Source organism: Ailuropoda melanoleuca, chromosome 2 (genome assembly GCF_002007445.2).
Source record: "Ailuropoda melanoleuca isolate Jingjing chromosome 2, ASM200744v2, whole genome shotgun sequence".
Taxonomy (NCBI): Eukaryota; Metazoa; Chordata; class Mammalia; order Carnivora; family Ursidae; genus Ailuropoda; species Ailuropoda melanoleuca.
In genome coordinates, this window is record NC_048219.1 from 11100626 (window position 1) to 11127867 (window position 27242).

At 57.4% G+C, this 27242-nt stretch overlaps 2 protein-coding genes and 1 long non-coding RNA gene across 8 annotated transcripts; 1 reads left to right on the forward strand and 2 right to left on the reverse strand.

Annotated features, from left to right (window-relative positions):
- Window positions 1–5768: 5768 nt before the first annotated feature.
- LOC117797289 lies at window positions 5769–20239 on the reverse strand. 2 transcript variants are annotated; one of them, XR_004622225.1, is made up of 3 exons: window positions 20036–20239; window positions 9452–9593; window positions 5769–7132 (listed from the first exon to the last, which is right to left on the reverse strand). It is a non-coding gene; the product is annotated as an uncharacterized LOC117797289 (long non-coding RNA). The 2 variants fall into 2 exon arrangements; XR_004622226.1 differs by lacking the exon at window positions 20036–20239 and adding an exon at window positions 19723–20029.
- On the forward strand, window positions 12294–21162 carry HPCA (hippocalcin). 2 transcript variants are annotated; one of them, XM_019802443.2, is made up of 4 exons: window positions 12294–12385; window positions 15017–15415; window positions 20143–20248; window positions 20365–20506. In XM_019802443.2, exons 2-4 carry the CDS (start codon window positions 15038–15040, stop codon window positions 20460–20462), a joined length of 582 nt encoding a protein of 193 aa, XP_019658002.1. In that variant the 5' UTR covers window positions 12294–12385; window positions 15017–15037; the 3' UTR covers window positions 20463–20506. The 2 variants fall into 2 exon arrangements, with proteins under 2 accessions (XP_019658002.1, XP_034504577.1); XM_034648686.1 differs by lacking the exon at window positions 12294–12385 and adding an exon at window positions 12577–12663 and having other exon boundaries at window positions 20365–21162.
- A 115-nt stretch (window positions 21163–21277) lies between these two features.
- Window positions 21278–27236, reverse strand: TMEM54 (transmembrane protein 54). Of its 4 annotated transcripts, none has more exons than XM_034648680.1 (6): window positions 27103–27236; window positions 24522–24715; window positions 22533–22592; window positions 22200–22289; window positions 21938–22072; window positions 21278–21559 (listed from the first exon to the last, which is right to left on the reverse strand). In XM_034648680.1, the coding sequence occupies exons 1-6, from the start codon at window positions 27116–27118 to the stop codon at window positions 21485–21487; spliced, it is 570 nt and encodes a 189-aa protein (XP_034504571.1). In that variant the 5' UTR covers window positions 27119–27236; the 3' UTR covers window positions 21278–21484. The 4 variants fall into 4 exon arrangements, with proteins under 4 accessions (XP_034504571.1, XP_034504568.1, XP_034504564.1 ...); XM_034648677.1 differs by having other exon boundaries at window positions 21278–21610; XM_034648673.1 differs by having other exon boundaries at window positions 22200–22388.
- Window positions 27237–27242: the final 6 nt, after the last annotated feature.

Below are 27242 nucleotides of genomic sequence, written 5' to 3' on the forward strand. Positions count from 1 at the left end.
CCCACGGCTCGCCCGCGCGCCGCCCCCGTCCCCCGCACCCGGCCCCGACCCGGCCGCAGCCCTGCCCTTCCGAAGGGAGAGGGAAGACGCGCGCCCCAGACCCACCGCCCTCCCGAGGCCTGGGGGGTCCGACCCCCTACCCCACCCCCCATCCCAGACCCAAGGCCTGGCCGGGGCCCCGACAGACGTGAGCAGAAGGGAGTGTCACAGCGTGGGGGTGGGGTGGAGACTAAAGTGCCAAGTAAGTGCTGGGGTGTATACAGTAGGCGCTCTGTGTTTACCGCGGCGGGGGAGAGGGTGCACAGACTCACTGGAGACCTAGCTCTGTGACCCCGGCCCGTCCTCCCCCTTCTTTGGGCCTCCGATTTTGTCTCCATGAGAAGACACTGTGAAGAGCCTGACTTGCCTGTGACCCTTCTCACTGAACCCCTTAAGGGGTGCTCTGCGGCCCCCCGTTTTGCACAGGAGACTGCAGCTCGGAGCGGTCACTTGACTTGCCCAAGGACCCACAGCAGAGCCAGGATTTGCTAACACAGGCTGATCTGACTCCCACGCGTGTGCTTGACTCGATTGTCTCCCCACCCAGAGTGAACTCACCCACCGCACCATCCCTGAAATCCTAGACCTTGCCTGTGCCTGCTGCTCCCCAGCCAGAGAACAATCTGGAACAATCTAATCTCTTCCTGAGAGCGAGAGCGGGTGAGGGAAGAGTGGCTCCAGGCCCTCCCCCGCCACTCTGTGAGTGGGGATAAACTAATGGCTGGAAAGTGCAGGGGGCTTTGGAGACTTGGCAAGTAACCCGCAAGTAATCAGCGGGGATGGCTCCTTCCTCACCACCTTGGGGACACCCCTATGCCTACCGCTGTCCCTACCTCAGTCTCACACACTCTTCTGCCCACCCACCCCTTTTCTGTTCTTGAAAAGGGAGAGAGCTGCCCTGGCCCTGCACCTGCCACCCTCTCCCTAACGAGGGGACCTGCGCAACAGCAGGCGAGGAGGGAAGCCCCCCCCCCACCTTGTGGCACTCTCTACCCTGAGTCCCAGTCAGAGAAACAAGGTGGAGGAGAGAGGCACAGACCAGGGCCCCAGGGCCCTCAACACGGAGAGGCCCCCACATCTCCAAATGAGCCCCTCCCCCCCAATCTGAAATTCCACCATTAGGGAGCATTCCTTTTGGGTCTTAAAGGCCTTTTGGTCTTCCAGAGGCTCCTGGAAGGGCTAATCCTTTTTGAAAAGGGTCATTTTGCAAAGTTATCCCACAGAATGCCTTCAAAATCTGCCTAGCCCACCATTTTAGATTGAGAAACTGAGGTCCAGAGATGGAAAGAGCCCCCCGAAATTCACACAGTGGGTCACGAGCAGCAAGGGAGCCCTCCTCTTCCACTGCCCTCCCCAGGGCTCCTTGTGCTGAACCCCATGTTTCTATGGGTCACCTTGGAAAGGGTAGGATAGGAAGGGCCTCTGGGGTTCTTACTGAGAGTGGACCCCAACTGGCCAGCCCCTCAGTACCACCAGACCTGCTCTGCTTGGCAGGCTGAAACCCCCAGCCCCATCGGCTTCCCCAGCCACATACCTTGTGCTGGGGTGAAGCTCATTTGGGACCTCCACCTGTTTGGGGCAGGAGCCAAGGAACCAAATCACCTCTCTCTCCTCTCTCTTCTCTCTCTCTTTCTCTCTCTTCACTCGGCAGCTGCCTTCCGCCCCACCCCGCCGGGCCCCGCCCCACCAGCTGCAGCTTGGCCCTTAGGGACCCCCCAACCCCAGCAGGCAAGTAAAGACAACCCGGGGCCTGCAGGAGCAGCTGGAGTCTCCTTAGGCCTCCTCGCAGGAGCCTGCAGGAAGGAGAGGGGTCAGTGAGAGGTCACCGAGTCCACTCCTGTCCGGGCCAGGGAGAAAAAGAGAGAAGGGAGAGGGTCCTGGTAGGGTCTGGAGTCCAGTCCAGTGCGGAGGAAGGGGGAGTCTGGGTGCCACCTGCTGGCCTCTTCAGGTATAACCCCGCGTGGATGTAGGGCACTGGGAGGGGGTGATGGCAGTGTCTAAGGCTTTGAGAGGGAGGGGGAAAGTGGTTGGAGGAGGACGTGAAAGACAGGGAGGATTCAGAATGTCGTGCCTGTGGGGGTGCAGCCTTCCCGGGCCCCATGATGCATGGGGGTGCTTGGGCATGATCACAATGCTGGGAAAAGTCTTGACGCCTGGAGTCTGGCAATCAACGGTAGCTGGGTAGGAAACGGGAAGAGTTGGGAGGATTTAGAGCCGCCTGGGATCTTGGGAGGGGGCTGTCAGGACCAGTTACTGTCTGGGCACCAACTGTTCACCATCTCCTAGCACAGGGGTACGAGCAGCAGGCGCTCAATAAATGTGTGTTGAATTTATGGAATAAATTTGCTCTTCCAACATGTATCTATTGAGCACCTATTAAGTATCAGGCTTGGTGCAACATTCTAGAATACGGCAGTGGAAGAATGAATGCATGCATGAGTGAGGATCTAGGTGGGGATTGAGCGGTGGGCCTCTGTCCTCCCAGGCTGCCCTGGTTTCCATTTGGATGACTCCACTGGCATCTCCTAGGGGGCTGGCTGGTCACGAGCACTTGGATCCTCCGGAGTGCCCAGAGCTGCCCCAGTCCTCGTACCTAACTCAGGCTCCAGGTGCCCAGACCAGACCCCAGGTAACCATTTAGAATGGGAAGGCTCCCCTTCATAGCCTAGAATGGTCACAGCCCTGTCTAGGGAGTTCCCTCGATACACACACCCCGAATCACAGGAAGAATCAGGAGAAGGGCAGGAGATTGCTTTGGGTATATAAATAAGCAGGCACCTACCAAGAACTTGCCTTTTTGTCCCTGTTATTCGGAGTCTTAGGCTGGCACGTGTTATTAGCTCCCGTTCCAGCTTGGGAAGCTGAGGCTCAGAGAGGTGTGAGAACCTGCCCGGGCCAGTGAATTATGGAGTTCGATCGATCCAGGCTGCCTATCTCCTCCCCTCACCTCTGGGGGGGCCTTAGGGCAGGGATCCTGGCCCAGGGTTCACTAAAGAACACAGACATTTACGTTCCTTTCCTAGAGGGGGGCTTGTGGCTTACAGAGGCAGTTGCTAAGCCTGGGCCCAAGGCCACACCAGGGACGGGACCTACCGCTCACCCGATGTTTTCCATGTGCTGGCACATTACATACACGAGAGAAGCTTCTTTTGAATCCTCACAATGCTGAGGAGTCAGGATTCTTATACTCCTTTCATAGATGAGAAAACTGAGGCTCCAAGTGAGGAAGTGGCTTGCCATGGGAGACCCTGGTCTGGCCTGTTCAATCCCCAAAGTCCCCATCACAGCAGTGATGACACCACCCCAGCTCAATGTTTCCTGAGTGCCTGTGCCAGGCCAGCCTGGCCTGGGTGCTGAAGACATAGTGATGAGCCAGATCGGTCCTGGTCCCTGAAGAGCTCCCATGGTAGAGGAGAGAGACACATTTAAAACAGAGAGAACACGACCCTCTGGACCAGGAGGCACCAAGTCCTAAGGAGGTCACAAGGGAGGATTAATTTAAAAGGAAAGCAGGGAGGCCTTCTGGGAGGAGGTGATGGCTGAGCTTAACTAGTACTGAGAGTCAGGTGGGAGTTAGTCATATACGAGGCAGAGGGAAAAAGGAATCTTTGCGGGGGGGGGAAGCAGGGGAGACGGAGGAGGATGGCAGGGAGGGGTGGGAGGGGTTGCTACAAGCTCTGGGCTGTGTTGATGGGAGCAGGAAAAACAGCCCTGGATTTGGAAGGCTGTTCCAGGCTGCAAGAGTTGGGCTAGGGAGGGCTTTATTCATGCAACAAGTATCTATGAACACTTACGAGTAACAGGTCCTCAGTGAGGTCCTGGGACACAGCCGTGACCAAGCTGATAAGATTCCCGCCCTCATGGATCTCACATTCCAGTGGGAGAGGCTGGCAATAAACAGTGAGCTAATGACTAAGTAAAATCCCTTCAGAGACTCCCAGGGTCTCTGAAAAAGATAGAGTGCTGGGGTTCGGAATGGCTGGGCGGGGTAATGTTAGCTGGTGTGCTATAAGGGGCGAGTCAAGGCTTTCTGATTGGGCAAAAGAGACCTCCTCAAATCTCTTCAGTTCTCCTACAAAGGAACTAACTTCCATCTAACAGCACCCAGAGAGGTTAAGAATCCTGCCCAAGCTCACACAGCCAGTCAATGGCAGCTCCCATGCCTCAAATTGCCTCAAACCCCGGGGCCCATTTTTCCCTTGGAGACAGATTCTCAGCTACAAACCACGGTTCCCCAAGATCCCTCAAGAGCAGTGGGGCCGGAGGTTTTAGGGGCCCAGATGTGGAGGGGGCTGCGGTAGGAAGTGAAGGCCGCTGGAGTAAAACCTCTTTCCTACCAGGGAGGGGTGGAAGGACAAGAGCCTGGGAATCAGACAGCCCTTGGACTCCAACTTGAGCTCAACCTTGACTGGCTGGGTGACCTCAGGTACCAGCATCTGAAGTGAGGGTCCAAGGCTGGAGGGCCTGCCCACCTCTCACATCCCAGGTACTGAAGGTCGCCCTTGGCCTGAAGGAACATGGTTCTGCAGAGCCAGGAATGGCCAGCAGAGGGCGCCTCACTGGCCATAGTGAAGCCAATGTTGCCCAGAATAGGAAAGGCGGCAGGAGCGCGCAGGCCCAGCTGGGGGAGCCTGCCCTGCTTTGCCCAGGAGGCCAGACCAGAGACGCAGCAGCCGCTGCTCAGACCAGAGACGCAGCAGCCAGGTCTAGCTGTCCCTGCACAGTCACTGACCTTACTGAGCCTCGGTTTCCTCATCTGTAAATGGGCCTAACAACAGCACCCCCCCTCAGGTCGCTGCAAGGAGACCGTGAAGAGCAAGCACCTAAGGGCTGCTATTTTTATAAGCAGTAGTGGCAGTCGTATCTTAAGGTGCCTGACGCAAAGGGTACCCAATCAGGGGTGGCTATGACAAAGACGATGATGGTGCTAGTGATGCAAGACTCAGTCACTGTTTATTTTGTTTCCGAAGCAGGGAGCACCAGCACCTGCTGATCTGAGATGCCTGCCGTGACAGGAAGCTCACTATCTTGCAGCCCACTTGCACCATCAGAGCTCCCGTATGCCGAAAGCTCCTCCCGGACGATACCCCCCTGTCCAACTCCTTGCTCAGGTTGACCTGGTTGGCCTGGCCTCTGAACTCAGGCTCCCTCACTTCCGAGGGGTCTGCCTGAGAGGCCCTGAGGTCAAGGAGCCAGGACCTCGGCAGCTGGATTCCTGCCTTTGCTGGAGGGGGGGGGAGCTCCCAAGTGAAGCCAGGGGGCTTCACCAGCTAGAGATTCCCGTGGGTCTTGTGCTGTTCAGAGTTCCTTGTCTGCTGACTGGGAGATGTGCGTGGAGGGAAAGCCCCTGCTGTCCCCTGGACCTCCCTTCACGCCACAGTCTCCACAATGGCTGGGGGCTGGAGAGGGGATCTGATGGCCCAGAACCACAAGCCCAGGACCCCTGGATTCTAGCTGGGAGGCCTCAGCTCCTGACCCACCTACTGCCAGGTCTCCTCATCTGTGTTTGTGGGTCCCTGGGAAGTGCTCATGGGTCTGGCACCAACAGGTCTTGGGGGCGGGTAGGAGCCAGACAAACATGGACTCAAACCTTGGCTTGGCCTACTGTGGCAAATCCCTGAGCCTGTTTCCTCGCTGGGCGCCTGTCTCCGAGTTGCATTGTGGGCAGTGCAGATGTTATACGTGAAAAGGAAAATGCAGCACCGGGCATGTAGTAAGTATCTATAAATGTAGCAGTGGGTATTATAAAGCGGAAGTCCCTCATTTCGCCAAGCCCCTCCTTATGCCTGAGGGCACCAGGGTGGCTCTGGGAGTGGGTGATGTGAGGTACGATCACGTCCGGATCTGTTCCTCGGTCAGTGGGCACTTTGTGCATGCGCCTGCCTGGGCCTCCATGTGCAAGGGTGTGCATGTGGGCTCACAAGGGGGCGTGGGTGTGCACACATGTGCATTGGGCGTGTATGCATGTGCAAGCGTGTGTGTGAGTATGCACGTGTCTGTGGGCTTGTAGCTGTGGCTGTCCATCCCAGGGATTCCCAGGGCACGTGCATACTTGCAGGTCCCCATACAGCATCCTTGCACTAATTCCTAGGATATGGCAACTCCCTGGGGTTGGGCTGTGGGACTCTGGGTCCCTTGGAACCTTCTGGGAAGCCCACATCTCTCCAGGGCATCCTGGCCCACTGGAGAGAGCTCCGGACAGAGTCGGTCCCATCTTGGATCTGGCTCTAATCCCATGCACCGTCTCAGGCAGGGAACTCCAACGCTTTGTGCCTCCACTTCTTCATCTATAAAATGGGGACAATAGCGGGTGCCAGCAGAAGCCTTGAGCTAGGATGTCACCTTCCCTCTCCCTGGGAGCACCTACCCTCCAGGCTGTATGAGTGTGCGCCCCCGAGCCGAGCAGTGTCACAGGGCAGCCTCCTTCCTGTGCACCAGCCTTCAGTGTCTTGCAGGCTCCTCACAGCAGCTCTAGGAAGGAGGCAGTTCACAGCCGAAAGGAAGCTCCAGGAGAACACAGCTGGCAGTGCTGGAATCCGGTCTGCTGCCCCCAGTCCTGGAGCCCCAGCCCTGCAGCATGTGTGCAATCCCTCGAGCCATGGAGCCACGCTGCAGAGGTCACTGGGGATTCCATCTTCTGGGTTGGGAGGGGGAGGCGGAGAGGGAGAGTCCTCATGCAGCCACGGGTCCTGGGCAAACCCCCAGGGCAGAGCTGGGCTGCTGCGAGGCTTCTGGGAGACAGATCCCAGTTTAGGAAGGACTTTTAAAAAATGTTTTTGGGGATGGCTGGCTGGCTCAGTCAGATGAGCTTGCGACTCTTGATCTTGGGGTCATGAGTTCAAGCCCCACATTGGGCGTAGAGATGACTTCAATAAGAAACTTTTAAAAAAAGGTTGACTCTTTAGATTTTGACTCAAGTCTTGAACAAGGTCGAGGGCATGCATGCAGGTTGTAGACATGCACACAGAACTGTGTATACGGTTACAAGGGAACACTCAGCCTCCTGCCCTTTATCCCACTTCCAAGAGCGACCATTCCACTTGTGGTGACCCCAGGAACCATTTTCAAAAAGTCAGAGAGACACCAGGAGACGCTGCAGGAGCAAACAGAATGTGTAATGCAATGAAAATGTGTAAGAAAGATCCGAATGCTTATTTGCCAGAAAAGGTGTCACAGAAGGGATCACTTCTGACTTGACGAGGGGGCAAGGGTGGGCCTGGATGGGGGACCTACGGCAACCATCGAGCCTGAGGCCCTTCCAGCTAAGAGTTGCTTTCACCAGGGGCACGTGGGTGGCACAGCGGTTGTCTGCCTTCGGCTCAGGGCGTGATCCCGGCGTTATGGGATCGAGCCCCACATCAGGCTCCTCCACTGAGCCTGCTTCTTCCTCTTCCACTCCCCCTGCTTGTGTTCCCTCTCTCGCTGGCTGTCTCTATCTCTGTCGAATAAAAAAAAAAGTTGCTTTCACCAGCAGAGGGAAGAGGGAATATTGTGCAGACAAGGGGTGGCTGGGATGTGATTCCAGCTGCCTGCATCACTTCCCCCACCCCCACCTAGGTAAAAACCCACAGGCAGGGATCTGGGGGTCAGGGAGCCTCCTTCCCCCAGCCTTGGCTCTGGATCCCTTCTTCAGTGTAGGGGAGATACTGGCCACCTGTAGAGGAGGCACTGGACTGGCGGGGGGGGGGGTTATTAGAGGAAGGTGGAGAGTAGGAGCCGAAGTGGGAGGCAAAGGTTGGGCATGTCATGGAGAGTCTCCAACGCCCTCTTACTCTGGTAGGCAGTGGGGAGCCATGGACGGTTATCAAGCAGGGAGGAAGGGGATTAGATGTGGAGAAGCCAAAGGTTGGGGAGCTATAAGAGGGCCAGGCCACAGTACAGGGCTACCAGAGGAGGGAGTGGGGCACGGGGGGTTGTCGGGAGAGGACAGGGCAGGCCTGAGACACATCCTTTGGTTGAACTTTGACTTGGGATGGAAGGAAGAGTGGCATGAAGACGAGGGAGGGGCTCCTGGAGGGGACCCGGGCACAGGGCAGGCCAGGGGGGGCACCGTGAGTTGGATGCTGGCTGGCTTGAGTCTGAAGTGCCTGTGGGCTTCTGACAGCAAGTCCAGGAAGTGGCTGGAAATACTGGCTTTACTGAGAAGAAGCCAGAGTGAGTGGGGCTGTTTTTGTCAACTTTCCTGAAGCTGGGAAGGAGCCAGGTCAAGATCTGAACCCGGGTCTGCTTCCCTCTGATGTCTGTAGGTTCACACAGAGGGACCAGCAAAGGTGTACCTTTGAGTCCTGGATTCTAAGCTTGGCAGAGAGATCAGCGACTCTGACCCAGCAGGGAGCCAGTGCTTTTCTTGGGGGCACGGCCACCATTCTGCTGCCGCAGAGCCCGCAGGCAGGATCTTCAAGCCCAAACTTCGCTCTGCAGAGGGACCATTTCTAACCGGCCCCCACCTTCCTGATCCCCCAACACCAGTTTGCCACCTGGAGTGACATTAACTGCATGCAGCCCAGTGTCCATACTGTATAGGCTTCCTCTCACTTAATCCTCACACAGCCCCTTCAGGGAGGCGTTAATATTATTTTTTAAAAAGATTTTATTTATTAATTTGAGAGAGAGAGCATGAGCAGGGGGGAGGGGCAGAGGGAGAAGGAGAAGCAGACTACCCGCTGAGCAGGGAACCTGATGCGAGGCTCCATCCCAGGACCCTGGGATCATGACCTGAGCTGAAGGCAGACGCTTCACCGACTGAGCCACCCAGGCACCCAGGCATTAATATTACTGTTTCCATTGTAAAGATGAAGAAACCAACTGAACCTTCTGGAGGTGAAGAGTTTGCCGCCTGCACTGTGGGGGTGGGGGGTGGGTCAGGGTGGCCCAGCAGCTCTCTGAGCTCCATCTGTATAGCGAGGCTTGCTGGCGGGACCCCACCCCACCCTGATTTCAAGTCTGCAGTCCCAGCGCCCAGGACTTTCCCAACACCCCCACCGCCCCCATTCTGTTCTTCATGGCCCAGCTCCCTTGGGAACAGCCAGACCCGCCCCCTCCCCCTCCCGGGCTGTGCTCTTGGCAGCTCTGCCGCCCTGGGCTCTGGTCCGGGGGTGGTCCCTGGCGGTGAGAGGGTGGGCAGAAGCTGGGATCAGTTGGGCTAAGACTGGGGCATCCGGAGACGCCCAGGCCCCCACCTCTGGGTCCACGGTGCTCCAGGCTGGGGTGGGCAGGGCCCTCTGGAAAGGGGTGGCTTGAGGTTTAATCACTTTATCAATGTTTGTTTGTGTAATTCAGCCCCGAGATCCTTTTCCTTCCATCTGTCCCCACCATCTGCTCCCATCAGGATTTTCCAAACCATTTGGGACCTAAAAGGGGAGGGTGGGGGCTGTGCCTCTGAGGGGGCTGGGGAGGGGCTGCCTCCACCTACCTCACTGAGAGGTTTCCAGAGGAGAGCCTGGGCTCCTGAGTCACATGGAACTGGGTTCAAATTCTGGCATTGTTCCTTTCTTGTTGCATTACCTCCAGCAGGTGATCTGACGTCTCTGAGCCTCAGTCTCCACATCTGTGAACTGGCAGTAACATTATCGACTCCTCAGGATTAGTCCGGATCAAAGGAGGTGATACAATGCAAAGTACTCTGCATACAGTAGGTGCTCAAGAGCTAGGCAGTCCCCTCTCCATTCATCCCCCACTTGCTTCTCTCTCTGGCATCCCTCTTTAGTGCTGGAGGAGGGTAGCCACCTCTGGTTTCTATAACCCAGCCCCATTCCTCAGATCCTAGGGACACCCCTCCCCTGGGACTTGCTCTTTCTTCCATCCTGTATGGGTCCTGCCCATTGCTCAGTGCTCTCAATGACCCCACTCAGTCTCTATCCTAAGCTGTGCCTCTTTCTCCCTCCTAGATGCCTCAGTTTGCAGTGGGAAGGGGCGAGCGTTATTGGCAAGGACACCCCCCACCATCACCCCCATAACAGACCTTCATAGAGCCTTTCAGATCTACAGGGTTCCAGGGCCACTGAAGCCTCATCTCTACTCTGCTTATGCCCGGAATTTCAAGCCTGTGAGGGGTCTGCGAGGCACTAAATGAGGGCTGTCTTGTCAGTACTCTGGTCAGGGCTTTCAACCGGGGATATCAAGGCACTCACATCACTTGTCTAAACTTCCTGCTCCAAAAGGGGAAGAGACTTGCTCCAGGTCTTCCAGCAGTGAGGGACCCAGGCAGGCCTCCTGACAGCTGCCCCTCTCGCCCCCTTTTCCAGACTCTATCTCAGGGCACTAGGTCTTGGCCACGGGCCTTTGGTGTGCAGTGTGAAGAAGCCCCAAGCCTTCTGCTGTAGCCCAGGGGGACCTCCCAGTGTTCCCAGGTTCCCAAGTGGGGAAAGGTGGCTGATGCAAAGCCGTGCAGAGTCTACCTGAGTCCAAACTCTGACCCCAGATCTACCCTATTCATTCCAGGTGCAGGGGAAGTCCAAGGGATGAGGCCTCCAGGGAGAGAAGACATGGTCCTGCCTTCAGAAGCCCCATCTCCTGGGAAGACAGGATTCAGACTGGAGGTCCTGAGGTCAGGGCATCAGAGTTACCCTCCCAGGGAGGAAAAACAGTGGGGACGGAAGGCTCCTGAGGGGCTAAGCCAAGAAGTCAGCCTGGAGGAGGTGAAGCTGGGCAGGCGGGGGGGGGGATGTGGGAGGAAGCAGAGACAGTGGCTGAGCAGCACCCTGTGAGGGTAAACTGAGACCCCACGAGGATGGAGAGGAGGATTGAGAGCAGGCCTGGGAAGATTCTCTGGCTTCAGGCTGAGACAGAGGAAGGAGGAAGAGTGGGAGGGGAAGCCCAGGCAGTGAATGCAGGGCTGTCCTCTCATCCAGCCCCAAACAGAGCAGGTTCTCCAGGCCTCATGGGGAGGATGGAGGGAGCTTGTCACTCCAAGGGCCTGGGGTGGGAGCTGAGTGGCAAGTCTCTCCCTGCCCCCAGGTCCTCACGCAGGAGGCAGCTGGGAATCACCCACGCATGTCTGGCATCTCTCACGCCTCCACTGGGGGTCCCAACGCCAGAGCCAAGGCACACAGAGGAACTGATGTTCTAGAGGGCCCAACTGTCCCCCCCAACTCCTCCACCTGGCTCCCCAGCTCCTCCAGCTGAGACCTTCCCATCCTCAAGCAGGAAGGACTAAGGCTTGACTTTGATCACCTAAACTGCTTGGTCTGGGACCTGGAGGTGGTTGGAGCTTTGGACTGAGCCCTGGAGAGCCGGGGGGGGGGGGTGGGCTCCCAGCTGCTGCCACTGAACTGGGAGGAGCTGTCCAGCCAGAAGGCAAATGCTGTGGGCTCACCTTCAAAGTAACCAGACCTATCTCTCTCACCCTGAAATGGCCCCCTGCTTCTACCCTGTCCCCCCACTCCTCAAGGTCTGTTCTTGACAGAATGCCTGAGTAAGCTTGATCTGAAAGTTAGACCCTCACTCTGCTGAAAGCCCCAAGAGCTTCCCATCTCACCTGGAATAAAATCTAAAGTCATTGGAATGGTCCTAAGCACCGCCACCATCCCAACTCTGAACACCTGTCTCAAGTTCTCCCCAAACACTTATCTAATACATCATAGGATTAACTTGTATATTTTGTCCATTGCTTACTGCCCACTTCTGTAACCCCACTGCCTAGAACAATGCTGGGTACAGAAATAGTGCTTGATGAATATTTGTGCAATGAATGGATGAGGGCATGTGGATTCAAGTCCAAGCCTTCCACTCACCAGCTGCGAGACATGGGAAAAATCATTTAACCCTTCTGAAACTCAGGTTGCTCATTTGTGAAGAGGGGACAATAGGACCACCTTCTAAAGATAAAGGACAAAATTCAAGCTCAGGGTGTGGGGATTCTTGCAGAAGCTGAGGGAAGGAGGATGCAGCCCCCATCCTGGCAAAAGGAGCTGCGATGGGGGTCAGTGACTCTGGAGAAGGGCTGTTGTGTACAGGTGAGGTGCCTACGCACTTCAGAACCCCCTTCCCCAGGCTGGAGATGCTTGCTCCCCACTCCTCACATATGACCAAGGGCAGGGGAGGTTGGGGGGTATGGGAGGAGCAATTTGGATCAATGTTGGGAGGTGGGATTCATTCTGAGAGGAGTCCTGGGATGAGATGGGGGGCAGGAGATGGGGGCGGGGCTCTCTAAGGCCGAGGTGGGGTAGGGGGCGTATCTGGCCCCCAGAAGACCTCCCGGGCTGGAAGAGTGGGCGCTGCCCCCTCGCGGAAAAGCCCCCAGCTTAGTTCCCGAGTTGAGGCGCGGGGGCAGAGAGGGTGCCTATCGAACCGCCCAGGCTCCGGATTCCGCCCGCGCCCGCGGAGCGACGTGCAGCTTCGCGCCCAGGTAGGGATGGGGGAGGAAGGCGGGCGGAGTGTCCCGGTTTGTCCCCGGTTCGGAAAGCGGCCTCTGGGCACTGACCCCCCGACCCCACTCGGGCTACCTGAGTCGAGATGCTGAGGAGATGGAGACCTCTGTCCTCCTCCCCCGGCGGGCGCTCCCTCGTGAGGGGGCCAGGGAAGTGAGGNTCCCCCCGCCCCCCGCCCGCCCCTCCGGCCGCCTCTGCCGCCGCGCGCCGCAGCAGCGCCGCCTTCCCTGCGCAGTCGGTGTCTCCGCGTCGCTGGGTGAGTGGGGGCCGCTCCGGCCGGGGTTGGGGGATGCGGGGAGGGGGCAGCCCGGAGGGTGGGGGCCCCGTCGAGCTTCTCCAACCCCGCCGCTCCCGAGCCTCCCGGGAAGCCTGCCTCCGAGGGCTCAGGGGAGAAGGGGGCTCCCCGGGGGGGGAAAAAAAAGAAGAGCACGGCGCTCTCCAGGGTCCTGACCTCCGAGTGGCCAGCCGGGAGGAGTCGTGCTCCGGCCGCCTCGGAGCGCCCCTTCCAGGAGGGGCCCTGTGCCCGGCGCTTTGAAGCGTGGGCTCAGGGTGAGAGCTGGGGAGAGGTTTGGAGAGGGTCCCCGGGGTGAGTTTCTCAGGTCGAGCTGTGGGTCCTTCCCATTTGGGGAACTGAGGGTCTTTGCGGAGACAACAGAATCTCCTGCCACCCTCGTTTCCAAGTCTCCTGATTGGGAGGGGCCGCTCTGAGGGTGGCAGGGAGGAGGGGGCACGGGAAGATCTCTCCTGCTCAGTGCATCTCTCTGCCCCCGCCCCGATGACCCAGTTCCTTGGACCTCGAGGAGGGGACTAAGGGACACACTCCTCCACCTCAGCCCCACGCATTTCCTCAGTCCCCTCCCACACACTTGTTCATTGGGTCCTCACTCTGGGGCAGAAGAGGCTGCTTTAGAAAGGAGGGTCACCAACTTACAAAAACATGCATGTGACACACTGCTGAGGACACACACAAGTCCCCCAAATGGCCATGCAGGCACATCCCCTTCACACTGTGATGGGTGCATACCTAGCCACATGCACATATATGGACTGAAACACACAGGAGTCAAATGCAATGCAGAAACCAGGGGCATACGTGCATACATGAACATAAGCCCTCACACACATGCTCATCCACATGTGCACAGAGCCTCGTGCAGATGCACACACACTAGGACCCCCCTCACCCTGCCTCACTCCCAGCACCAAGCTGGGGGGAGGGATTCACCTGCATGCACCCCTCCATCCCTGCCTGGAACTGCCTGGCTGTCTCCTCTCCATTGCCGTCCCCTCAGCCCCCCACACCCTAACCTCCTACATGAAAAGGTAAGTATTGGGGGAGGGTTGGCTGGCCAGGGCTCTCCCTGGAAGAGAGACCCCTACTAGGTCTGAGAAGGGTTGCAGCTCCCTCTCCTGGGACCTGGAAGCACCCCTGGAAAGAAAAAGATGGCAAGGGTGCCTGAGGGTCCCACGTGCTGCTGGCCATGTGAGAGGTGTCGGCATGGGAGTTGGCTTGTGATGGCATGTGTGAGACATGTGGGGTCGTGGGCTGGTGTCTTGATGCACAGGGTATGGGAGCTGTTCGTGAGTGGTGCCGTGTGTCAGAACATGTGAGTTGTGGAGCAGAGGGAATGTGGTTGTATGTAGAGCCATGGTGGCCCATGGGTGTCTGTGGGCTGGTATGTGAGTGGCATGGGGAGCCAGTGTGTGGATTTGGTGAGCTGAGGAACATAATACATGTCAGTGTGTATTCATTTGTATATTGTCGTACATGAGTCTTGTGGCATCTGGGTCCACATAAATCATTTTCATTTAACATTTAGGTGGCAAATATAGGTGCAGGCATCATTCTAAGTGCTTCACATGTATTAAATTATTTAATCCCCACATTAACGAGGTAGGTACTATTACCCTCACTTTCCAGATGGGGCAGAGAGAGTATAAGGAACTCGTCTAAGGTCACCTGGCTGGTAAAAGGCAGAGCTGAGATTCAAACCCAGGTGGTCTGGCTCTGATGCCTAGGTTAACATCTCCCTCATGCTGGCCTTTGTCAGGCACACGTGTGTGGGAGAGAGAGAACAGGTCAGCGTCTGGGCTGCAGGTGTATTTTGTAGCAAGCAGGCATACATGAAGCAATGAAGGAGCAGGAGGGAGGAGGGAGGACCAGAAGGCCTTTTGCACCTCCCTGGGCAACTCTGGGAGTCGGCCCTGTCACTCCATGGCTGCGTGACCGGAACCAGGTTACCTCACTTCCTTGAGCCTACCTTCTCATCCGTAAAGTGGGGATAATCCCCAGACTTCACTTTGTGAGGGTGAAATGGTATACACCTGTGACAGCCCAGTGGCTGGTGCTGAGCAGGCCCTCAGTAAAGGGGAGCCCCCCTCTCTTCCTCCGTCTCCTGGTCTGCTCCTTGGGAATGCGTAAGTTCTGGGGAGATGGTGTGGAGCAGGTCACAGAGGCAGCATGTGGACTTTGGGCCAGCTTCTCTCTTTTCCTAGGTTGGATGAGAGGCCAGGGTGTCTGGTGTCTGGGGGGGCCTTCCTGGAGTGGTGTCAAGGGGCCAGGAGGGCCTGACTGTTCCTTTCTACCTTTGACCCCCTCGGGGACGCAGGTGGGACTTGGCTCGGCGGCCATGGGCAAGCAGAACAGCAAGCTGCGGCCGGAGATGCTGCAGGACCTGCGCGAGAACACGGAGTTCTCCGAGCTGGAGCTGCAGGAGTGGTACAAGGGCTTTCTCAAGGACTGTCCCACGGGCATCCTCAATGTGGACGAGTTCAAGAAGATCTACGCCAACTTCTTCCCCTATGGCGACGCCTCCAAATTCGCAGAGCACGTCTTCCGCACGTTCGACACCAACAGCGACGGCACCATTGACTTCCGGGAGTTCATCATCGCGCTGAGCGTGACCTCGCGCGGCCGCCTGGAGCAGAAGCTCATGTGGGCCTTCAGCATGTACGACCTGGATGGCAACGGCTACATCAGCCGCGAGGAGATGCTCGAGATTGTGCAGGTGGGCGCCTGGGCCCCTCAGAATGCCAGGCGCTGGCCCGGCCGCCGGCACCCCCCATCCCTTTTTATCCTCTCAACAGCCCTTGTGGGTCGGCAGTGGCCGGTGCTCCTCTTGTGACCCGTTTGAACGACCGTTAGGAAATAATTTCCAATTTCAAGAAAAGTTGAGAAAACTCCCGTATATCCTTTATCCAGACTCACCAATTAACTTTTGCCATATTTGCTTCATCATTGTGGGCAGACGTGTGTGTACTGCCTTGTCTCTCTGCACATGACCCTCTAACCCTGACTACATCGGGATATGTTTCTGAAGAACAGGGACATAGTCTTACATAACCCATAATATGATTATTAAAGTCAGGACATTTAATGTAGAAACAATGCTATTATCTAATTTATGGACCATATTCCAGTTTTGCCAACTGTCTCGAAATGGCCTGTAGAGCCCTTTTTACCCAGGTCCAGGATCACACATTGCATTCCGTCGTCCTGTCTCTTTAGTTGCCTTTAATCTGTAAAAGCTCCTCAGCCTTTGTCTTTCAAAACTTGACATTTCTTGAGAGTACAGGACCGTTATGTTTCATTGATCCTCATTTACTCAGGAGAAAATGGATGGTCGGAGGGGTGAAGACATTCGCCCAAGGCCACACAGCCCATGAGTGGACCACCTGGCTCCACCGTCCACTTTCCATCTGGATACCCAGCCACCTTTCGACTGACTGAGGGCCCATTAAGAGCCTAGTACTAACTGAGATGTTTATATCCATGAGCCAGTGCATCCTTACAATAACTTCATGAGGCTCAGAGAGGTGACGTAACTTGCTCAAGGTCACAGAGCATGTAAGTGGAGTAAAGTTCAAGATAGCCATTACTCAGAGCTGCCCCTAGAAAGGGGTCTGACTTCCAATTTTGGAGTTGGCTTCAATTCTTAGATTTCTCATTTGTAAAATGGGGATGATGATACTGACCGCACAGGGAGATTTAAGGATCTGATTTGAATGCCCTTTCCTAGTAAAAGTTTAAGTGTAACACAGGTTAGCTGTACCTCAGAAACCTTCCAGAATGTCCATCCCTTCCGTGTGTCATTGAAGTCCATCAGGGTTCTGGTGCTATTTTACCTATCCAGTTCCTCGTTCACTTTTTTTTTTTAAGATTTTATTTATTTATTCAACAGAGATAGAGACAGCCAGCGAGAGAGGGAACTCAAGCAGGGGGAGTGGGAGAGGAAGAAGCAGGCTCATAGTGGAGGAGCCTGATGTGGGGCTCGATCCCACAACGCCGGGATCACGCCCTGAGCCGACGCTCAGGTTAAGCAGACGCTTAACCGCTCAGGTTAAGCAGACGCTTAACCGCTGTGCCACCCAGGCGCCCCTCCTCGTTCACTTTTGTCTGAGCCTGTGTTTCTTCACCCAGAGAGTGGGAGATGTTAGCCCCCTACTTCACCAGGCTGTTGTAGGTATAGAGTGGGATAGGGGCTCCAGCAGAGGGTCCAGCATATAATTGTTACTTGGTAAATGTTAGAAGTTGTCAGTTACTCTTGTCTCCTCTGCCCATTCTTGACTCTAGCCAGAATGGCCTTTTCAACATCCTTAGGATATGCCCCGTGTAATCCCACTGCAGAGGTTTGCACAAGCTCTTGCTCCCTTTCCTTTTGCCCCTCTGAATCCTTTCCTTCTGGTCCCTCAGCTCTGCTGCTTCCCCTTCCATCTCATCCTGTCCCTCCTGGATTCTTGCTTTGGCTTCTCTCTTGCTAAGCATCAGGGTCTGCTCTCTCTCTCTCTCTCTCTTTTTTTTTTTAAAGATTTTATTTATTTATTCAACAGAGATAGAGACAGCCAGCGAGAGAGGGAACACAAGCAGGGGGAGTGGGAGAGGAAGAAGCAGGCTCATAGCGGAAGAGCCTGATGTGGAGCTCGATCACATAATGCCGGGATCATGCCCTGAGCCGAAGGCAGACGCTTAACTGCTGTGCCACCCAGGTGCCCCCAGGGTCTGCTCTCTTGAGCTAGAGTACGATGTGGTGTCCTCCCCGTGTCTATTGTTAGGGGTTAAGCCTTTATGTCTGTCTGTGACTCTCATGGGCCAGGCATTAACTCTCTAGTTGATGGATAGTGGGAAGTTCTGCGGGTCCTGGTGGAAGGGTTGGGGCAGGTGGGGTGGTGGAAAATCACTCAGGGATTGGGCAGCAGCTGGCTACCCACCAATACGAGGGATGTTCATGTTTTACCACTTAGTGTGGTTGCACTGGTATAGACGGGTAAACCTCGGCCCTGTGGGAGGTGCCGACGTCAGGCAAGCCAGCCTCATTCCTGGGGCGTCCTCAAGACCCATTCCTGGCTGGCCTCTGCTACCCAGGCCCTGATTTCCTTTATGGCAGCCGCACCGCCCGAGATGGCCAGTGCAGTCAGAGCTCTGCAAACCCCAGTGACAGATCAATCACAAGCCAGCGCCAATGAAACAGTGAGTGCACAGCAATTGCAGACAATTAATTAGGAGGCCCAGGAGAGGGTTGTCATGAGCAGAGCAGTCACTCTCTAAGTCACTCGCCCGTCCTTCTCAGGACCCAACCCTGTGGTCGGGTGGTGGGCACACGGCCAGGGAAAACGCTGCATCTTGGCCTCTTGGGGCTCCCACTCTGGTGGGAGAGAACAAGTGTGCAGCCCACCCTGACTAGCTAAATGTGGCATCTGCGAGTCTAGGGGACTGAACGGCAGGGAAGACCTGTGGATGTGGTGGATGAGTCATGATGATAATATTAGCCGCTGTTTACTGACCACCTACTCTAGCCAGCTACTATTCCAACTATACACACTGTCTCATTCAATCCTCCAGGCAGTCCTCGTGAGGGAGATACGAGTAAACTGAGGCTCACAGAGGTTAAGGACTTGTCCGATTAAGTGATTAGTGGAAGCAGGATGTCACTCCAGGGACACCTGCCTTCAAAGTGCCTGCTGGTCATCACCACCCGCAAGCATCTATCCAGAAGCTACGAAGGAGCAGATTCTAATTCAGTCTCTCGCATCAATTCCCTTTCCACGCCTCCATTTCTTTTCTGGTAAATGGGGATCATGATACCTGCTCTTCAGGGCTGTTGTGAAGTTGAGAAATGATGCGTGTAAAGTACCTGGCCCATAGCAGGTGCCTGGTAAGTGGTAGCCAGTATTACTGTTCCAGGCGGAAGCTGTCCATTCTGGGAAACCCAAAAGGTGTGGAGGTGTCTGGTTGTGGTAGGGTCGCCTACCACAGGGGAGGCCTGATGATAGAGAGGTCAGCAAGGACTGGAGCACCAAGTGCCTTGAGTTCCCAGGGCTGAATGGTTTGGACTTGGTAGAGAGAGCAGTGAGAGGTGCCAAAGGCTTTTAAATGGTGGAGTCCCTGCCAGATGCCAGGCACTATGCTGAGTTCGGAGGATACGGGCACTAGCTAGATGTCCGTGATCTTTATCTGTAGGCTGGAGACTAGGAGCAACCCCACAAAGGCAAAATTACTTCCAGAGAGGTGTCCCCAAAGGAAAAGCCCAGGAGACTCTGGGCCAGCATATGGGCCTTGACCCAGTGGGGATCAGAGAAGGCCCCCCTAAAAAGTGCCATGTAAGTTGCGTCCCAAGGAAGAGTGGGAGGCAGCAGAAGGAGCGTGGGGCAGCATCCAGAAGGAGCTGGGTGCACGGTGGGTCTGGAGGGAAGCCTGTGTGTGTGACGGGAACGAGGGGGCGGCCCATTGGGCTGGGGACGTGGCGGTGGAGATGTGTGTTTGGAAAGCTTTCAGAGGCAGCGTGGGGGACAGACCTGAGGGAAAGAGGCCTGAAGAGACCAGTATGGAGGCTGGAGCCGGATCTAAGGCAAGGGAAGTTTTTGGGATAGGAGAAGGGAGGCTTCTTGGTGGAGGTGTCAGCAGCAAAAAGCTGGAAGATTGGGGCGATCGGTCTGGTCCTTGAGTTCTGGGGCGCTGGGACCCAGCCTATCCCACAGGCCAAGCCCTATGGGCTCTGTGTACATTTAGCACAAATGCCCTCCTTCGCATAGCCTCCAGAGATCCTGCACGTGGCAGCTGCAGCTCTGGGCACAACCGAGCGCATGCTGTCCCCGCCCCTGGCAGATGCTCATTTGAGTTTATTTGCATAACGTCTCCGCCCCCTCTGGGCCCAGCTGCCGCGGGCCCTCCAGCCCTTAGAGAGGCCCTGCGCCCCCTGCGGGCCACAGAGGCACCGCAGCCCAATGTCACCTCCGCCCAGCGCCCCCCGCAGGCCCCCGAGCGCCGGCCGCTCAGAGCCCCGAAGTTTCAGAAAAGCGGCGATAAGCCAGTACTTACCCTGGAGCCCGCGGCGCCCGGTGTTCTAGCCCCTTAGCTATCTGGGCCCTGATATCCTCCAACATCTCTCCTGGCCCCCTGCACTCAGACATCCCCAAATTCTCGGTGCCCACTCAGAGCTTCCCTCTGCCCGTCCTTGGTACGTGCAGATTGCTCTGCCAGCATTGCCTTGCCCACTTGGCTCTCCAGGGGAACTTGGTCAGGGCCCGCTCCGATAGACCCCTCTTTTGAGAAGCCTTCCCAGGCACTCCTTCCTGAACCCCCCCCCGCCCCGCCCTCTCAGGTCTCCTCCGTGACCACCTCTGCAGCTCACCCAGGAGGAGCAGCAATCTTCTGCGAGTCTGGGGGCGGTTTTGGATGATGGGGGTGGGGGGCTCGGGCGGGCTCCTCTCACTCCCTGCCTCCCCTCCCGCCCCTCAGGCCATTTACAAGATGGTTTCGTCCGTGATGAAGATGCCGGAGGACGAGTCGACCCCAGAAAAGAGGACCGAGAAAATCTTCCGCCAAATGGACACGAACAACGACGGTGAGGGGGCAGGGGCGGGGCGGGGCGGGGCGGGCGCCNTCCTCTCCCGCTGCCGCTCTGGCTCCCCTCGCTGCGCGGCCGCCTTCTCCCCCATCACTGCTCCCCTCGCCCCGCAGGCAAGCTGTCCCTGGAGGAGTTCATCCGCGGGGCCAAAAGCGACCCGTCCATCGTGCGCCTGCTGCAGTGCGACCCCAGCAGCGCCTCCCAGTTCTGAGCGAGAGGACCCAGGTTCCCCCTCCTCCCTGCCTTCACTGGCCCTCTCCCGGCTCTCAGCTTCCTCTCCCTTGTGTCTATCCAGCCTGGGGGTCAGACTGGGAACCCCCCAGGGCCTGCACTCTGCGGTCTATGGAGAAGGGAACCCCGCAGTACCCCCGAGGCCCAAGCAAGCAAGCCGTCAGCACCGTCAAACCGAGAGGCAGTATCTCCCTTAGGCAAGGATTGAGAAGGCTCTGGCTGGGTCTGCCCTCCCTCCCCCACCAGAACTTCAACCACTCTCCCCCGCCCCCACCCGACCCCCGACCCACACGCAGCCTCAAGCTCCTCCCCCAACCACCGGGCAAGCTCCCCAACCCCCACCGGGCCCTTGTAGCTTTCAGTCAGGGCGGAGGGGGGAATCATGCCCAGGTGAGGAGGCTGTCTTCATTTGGAAAGGAGAGAAGATTCCAGAGGTGTGGGGGTTTGAGGAAAAAAGCTTCCTTGAGCCATCCTTTCCCGCAGGAGGGCCTCAGCCCTTCCTGTTCCACTGCTATTGTTGACCCTGGAGGCCAGGATGCAAAAGAAAACCTCCGAGTTCCAGCCTCCCAGCTGTGGGTCCCATGAAACCCCCATCTGCCTTTCAGCACTTGGATGAACACAGACCCACTGATCCCTCTGTGTATTTTTCCTCTCTCAGACACACACACACACACACACACAGGCCCACGGATGGGCAGACACACCCAGAGCCCCACCCACAGCATCCTGTGTGGGAAAGCAGCACTGCCCCCCCCCGCCCCCCAAGTCCCCTCCCCTGCTGCATGCATCCACGTGGAGCATCTCTGTTCTTTTTAATAACTTCAGAATAAAGTCTCATTTCAGTGCAGTGGGCTGGGGAGCTGAGGGAGGGCGTGGAAAGCCCCACTGGGGTCCCTGAGTGACCAGTGAGCCCTCTGGGGCCTGCTCCAGGAACCCCGGCCTGGTCACAGAGTAGGGTTGTAGGGCCCTAGTGGTCATGGGGCCTGGACAGGGCGTCAGCGCTCAGAGGGTCAGCAGCTCGGAGCTGGTGCAGCTTAGCAGGTCACGGCCCTCCACCGGCTCTGGGCTCTCCTGCGTCTGCGGAGACACAAGAGGGTGCCAGGGTCTGGGTCTGCTCCTCCAGGACACCTAGGGAGGAGGGGAGGGCTGCGAGGATCTCAGGGGCACAGGGGTATCACTACTCCCTCCCATACAAGAGCCAGGCCATACCCTTGGAGTGCCCCCAGTGTGAGCCCAGATACCGCCCCCCAAGACTCATCCTGGCCCTTGGGGGAGCCGGGTTTCAGCTGTGTGACCAAGCTTCTCCCTTTTGTCCTGGGGAAAAAAACTTTTGCCCCATTTCTCAAGGCAAGGGCCCCATACAGAGGGGGTGGGGGCAGATCAGCCTGGGCTTCTCAGCGAGGGCTCCCGGAAATATGGGGAGTCAGGGCCGATGGAGGGGGTGGCAGGCCTTACCATGGGGTGGCTGCTTTTCCCCCACCAGGGCCTCAGTTCCAGCAGCTGGTGGGCGAGCTGGGCGCAGCGCACTGCAAACACGCTCTCTGCCACGCAGAGCACTAGCGAGAGGCCCCAGAGGCACAGGCTGGAGCTCTGTGGGGACACAAGGGGCAGGATGGGGGGGGTCTCCAAGAACCCTTCCCACCTCTGATGAGCACCTGGGTGTCACCGCCCCCACCCCCTCCCCACACCCCCTGCCATCCCCGGCCCAAGCACTCACGTAAATGCGTGTGGGGTCGAAGGGACAGTCGGGCACCAGTACCAGCAGTTCGGGGCTTCCAAAAGTGCAGGCGGCCAGCAGTGCCCGGCCCTGGGTGGCAAAGGTCACGGCGATCGAGGCCAAGAGGCCCAGAGCACAGGTCAGAGACAGAAGGGCACAGGCCACGCTCGAGCTAAACACTGTCCAGCGCTGGATGGGGGAGGCCACTGGTCAACAGATGGCAGGCTTGGCCCCCATGGGGTCAGCCTTGCTCCCTTCAGGCAGGCCAGGCCCTTGGGGGTGGCTGCTGCCCCTCCGCTACCCCTACAACCCCTCCCAGGAGGAGCCACATACCAGGGGAACACTGGGGAGGTAGCGGGACAACACGATGGCTGCAATGCCTGAGGTGATGACCTGTGGGGAAGGACAGTGGGCAGGGGGTGAGGGCCACTCTCCAACAAAGACTCCACTGACGCCAACTCTGGCCCTCCCAGCGCAGCCCCTCGCCCCGGCTCTGCTTTGGCCTCACTACCTTGACCTGCACAGAGGCACTGCCTCCCCACGGTCCAGCCCTGAAGAGACATTTCTAATACCCAGTAACTCCCTGCCTACAACCTTCCGTGACTCCCCACTGCCTCTCAGACAGGCTCCTGTGTCGCCCAGGGCTGCAGGGCCATGTCACAGGATATATGACAGGTCTCCCTGGAGTGGAAAAGATTTTGGAAGAAACTAAGTAACTCAACTGGCAAGAAACTAAAAAAGAAATTGTTATTTAACAAGTCAGAAAAACTTGTGGCGTAGGGGCGCTGGGGTGGCTCAGTCAGTTAAGCATCCGACTCTTGGTCTCAGCTCACGTCTTGAGCTCAAGGTCCTAAGTTCAAGCCCCGTGTTGGGCTCCATGTTAGGCATGGAGCTTACTTAAAGAAAAAAAAAAAAAGAGAGAAAATGTTATGGAGTAGAATTCTATGTGCCGGGCCCATGGGAGGCAGGCCGTCTGATGGGGATCCAGCAGTGAAGGTCTTGAATTCACCAAGTGGACCAAGTAAGTGCCTCACCTGTCGGGGCCGAGCCCCACACTGCGGGATGAGCTCACAGAAAGGACCCTGGCTTTGGTGTCAGACACAAATAGTTTCAACTCCAGCTTGGTTTCTTTGAATCCCCAGTGTGGGTTCCCCCTCTGGAAAGTGGGCATAGTCGTGTTGCTGGAAGCAGGGAGGATTAGCTGACAGAATGAGGGCAAAACTGAAGGGGTGTGGCCTGTGGCCCATCCCTGGTGGATCTCCTAACCCCGAGCTCACCTCACCGCTTTCCCTGACTTCCTTACAAGCCTGGTGAGAGGCATGAACCACAGTCACAACGCCAGAGGACACCACGCACATCTCTGTGGCCCAGCCCTGTCCCACTGACTGAGGCTCTCCTGCTTGCTGGGGCCTGCGAGCTTCATTCACCCAAGCCTTGGGGCCAGCAGGCTGTTCGAACTTCACTTTGTAGAGGACAGAACAGACTCAGAGACAGAAATAAGTCCCTCAGCCAGGAGATGGCAGAGATGGAACTCCAGACTTTGATGTAGGGATGTTGTCCAAAGGCTACGCCACCTCGGCTAACATGTGGGAAAGAGCTTTCTGACCTTGAGACTACCAGGCCCCTTCATTCGTCTCTTCCTGCAACAGGTCCTGGCATCCAGGCCTAACCATGGCCAGCATTCATTGAGCACCTACCATAGACCAGGCCTCATGCTGAGTTCCTGGCAAGCTGGTTTTTTCAATGTCTCCAGAATAGCTCTTAACCATTCCCACCTCTACACCTTTGCCTCTGCCATTCTTTGTATTTGGAATGTCATCCCAGCTTCCGCTCCTTGCTGGCTCCAGCACACCTCAGATCTGGGTTATGCTAATTACAGCCTACCTTTGAACTCCTACTCATCCATCAATACCCAGCTCAGGGGCCTCCACCTCTGTGAACATTCCTGGACCCTCCCAAGCTGAGCTGATGCCCCTTCCCTTTGTCCAGCACTGCCTTCAGCACTTCCCCTCGTCCTGATAATCCTAGCTCCCACTAGTGAGCGCTGACCGGGCACCAGATCCCAGGACCAGCACTTTATGGGGACGATCTCATTCATACTCACCGGGACCCTCTGAGGTGGACACTGTGACCTGCCCCCTGTTCTAGACTAGGCAGCTGAGGCAGAGAGAGAGGCTGAGAGACTGGTCCGGTTGGTAAGGGGCAGAGCAGAGGGCGTGGGGCGCTCTCCTTGCTCACCCCAGGCTCTGGGCGGGGACTCATCAAAGACCTTTCAAGCCCCCTGCACTCCCTCGCGCCAGCCCTCTCCCGGCCTGGCCGTACCATGATGGCCGACGTGACGGACAGGATGTTGGTCACAAGGTACTGCAGAGCCACGGCGTCGTGCGGACCAGCCACGTAGCGCAGCACGGTGCCGTGGAGGAGGGCGGCCGCAATGAAGCTCACGTGGCCCAGCACCACCAGCACCAGCCCTGTCTTCATCAGCACCCTCCGGAAGTCCCCCACACTCAGGCCACCTGGGGGGCACAGCCGTGTCAGGGCCACAGGGGGGCGGGGGCGGAGAGCCTCTGGCAGAGAAGACCCAGGCCCTGGCAGGAGTAACGGACACTGGGCTCTAAGTCTGTGTCTGGATGACTTGGGGTCAGTAACTTGTCCGGAGCCTCAGTTTCCTCACTTGGGAAAGGGGTTCACAGTGCCTTCGTGAGAGTCTTCGGAACTCTAAGGCTGGGAAAGCACACGGGTGGTACTTAAAAAAGGGTCGCAGTCCGCATGAGTGCTTAGGGTCCCGAGTGGCAGGGCCACGCCTTGAACCAGGGTCTCTACCTCCAGACCCATGGTCTTTCTGCTAAGCTCCCCATCCGCTGGTTTATTCATTCAGGAGTTTGTTACACACATGTTCCCTCGGCGCCTGCTCTGCGCCAGGCCCTAAAGCACCACGGTGAGTTTGACAGTCACTCTCCAGGCCCCAAGGAGCCCCTCATTCATGGAGCAGGGACCAGGTCCTGCTTGGGATTCACTTTGGGGTATAGAGCTGGGCACACAGCAGATAATCAACCCACAATTGCTGAACTGACTTGGGGGCAAGAAACTCAAGCCTCCGAGCATCCATTTCCTCATCTTTAAAATGGGTAGAATAACCCCCGTCTCCCAGCAGAGGGGGGGAGCCCTTGAGGAGATAGTGGGGGAAGGAGAGAAGGCGGGTGGGGCATAGTGGGTGGGTGCTGGGAAAAGCAAGCTCGTGGTGCAGGACAGGGCAGATGGGGGAGGTTGGGGTCAAAAGAACACCAAAGACACATATGCAAATTCCCTGAGTGGCCAAGTGGCTACTAAGCCCCTAACTGCACCCCCCAGGAATAGGGAGCCCTCTTCCTTGGGCAGCTCTGGCTGGCTGTTCCATATCTGCTCTCTGACATGTCCCTGTGGGTCCTGGCTCTGCCCGAGGACACACACCATGCTAGCGCCCTGGCCCTGTCAGCGCCCTCATTCCAGTCGGCTCTGGGAGATCGGGAGACTAGCCAGGCCCCCGAACTAAGCAACCTCCCTTCTTTGTTTAGCTCTTCCCAGTGGGACCCATGAGTCCCTTCTTAGACCTCAGTCTCCCCATCTGTGGCAGAGAGGGTTGGATCGTATTTCATATGTGGGAGCCCTGTAGCTAAAAGAGGTAAAAAAAAAAAAAAAGAGAGAGAGAGAGAGAGAGAAAGGAAAGAAAGAAGGACGGAAGGGAGGAAGGAAGGGAGGGAAGAAGGGATCATTCCTTGGGGGTCCTGTGCCAAGAGGCAGTCCCTAGGGAGCAGGGAGGATAGGGCCACTGTCGCCATCCCTTGGTATGACCTTGCTATATATAAACTGAGGAGGGGCTGGTCTAGCTGTCTCTGAGACCCCTGAGCCTGCAGGGCCCTCCAGCTGGAGGTCTAGGAGCAGAGGACAGATGATGGGCTTGACGCGAACTGTGGAACTGGAATGACATTATGAAGATTAACTTCCAGCCAAACAGGAAGGTTCGTCCCAGGGACCTGACCCACCTCACCCCATCCACCCACCTACCTGGAGGCCCAGACACCACCTGGCTCAGGGTTGGGCTCATGAACAACCACATCCTAGGACCAAGACTTGGTCAAACCGGAGACTCCGTGCCAGTGTGGGGCTGTGCCCGGAGCCCTGGACCGAGTCTCAGGGCTGTCCTGGCCTGTTTCTGGGGGACCATTCTTAGAGCACTTAGCAGTGTGGTCGGCAAAGTGGTAAGCACCTCACTCTTAGAGCTCACTGCTTCTGACAGTAGTCCCCGCAGCTGGTGCTACCATCCCCATTTTACAGATGAGGAAACTGAGGTTCACAAGGTCTCTTGGCTGGATAGTGGGGAGTCCCCAGGTCCCTCTGATGCCCAAGAGCAGCACCACCGTGCGTAGGGAGTGAGGGGAGAGGGCACATCGGTCCCACTCTGTCTGGATCCTGCGTGCTAAAGGCCCTTCCATCCCCGCGTGGTTGGAGGAGCTGAGGATTGGAAGTGGGAACCTTTTGCAAGGCTGAGGAGGTGAAAGGGCAGGGAGCCTAGGGCTTAGAACTCTCTGGACCCTGGATCTCTCTCCCTCTGCTCTCCCTTCTGCTCTCTGGGCAAGGTGCAAGCAGCTCTCTCCAGCGACTCTCCTCCCCCAGCTTGGGGGTCCTTCCTCCGCAAGAAAGGAAAGTGGGACCAAGGGGCGGAGGCGTTACCGCACCTCGATAAGATACCAGTAGCCCTCCTCCCTCCACCTCCCTGCTGGGGAAACTGAGGCCGAGAGCGGCAAGTGACCCGCCGAGCAGGCGGCGCGGACCCCGGGGTTCCGGGCTCCGGCCACTGCGCTCCGCCCCCGCGGGAGGATCTGGGGCGGCGGGGGGCCTCGCGGGCCGTCCCGCCGCGGCTCACCCAGGCGCAGACACATCTCGGCTCCCGCGCGGGCTCTCCGCGGCCGCTTCAGCGGGGCTCCGGGTGTCGCGGCCAGCGGAGCCCCGCTCTCATCCCCGTCCGCAGCCTCGGCGCCAGCCCGCAGCCTCGGGCGCCAGCCC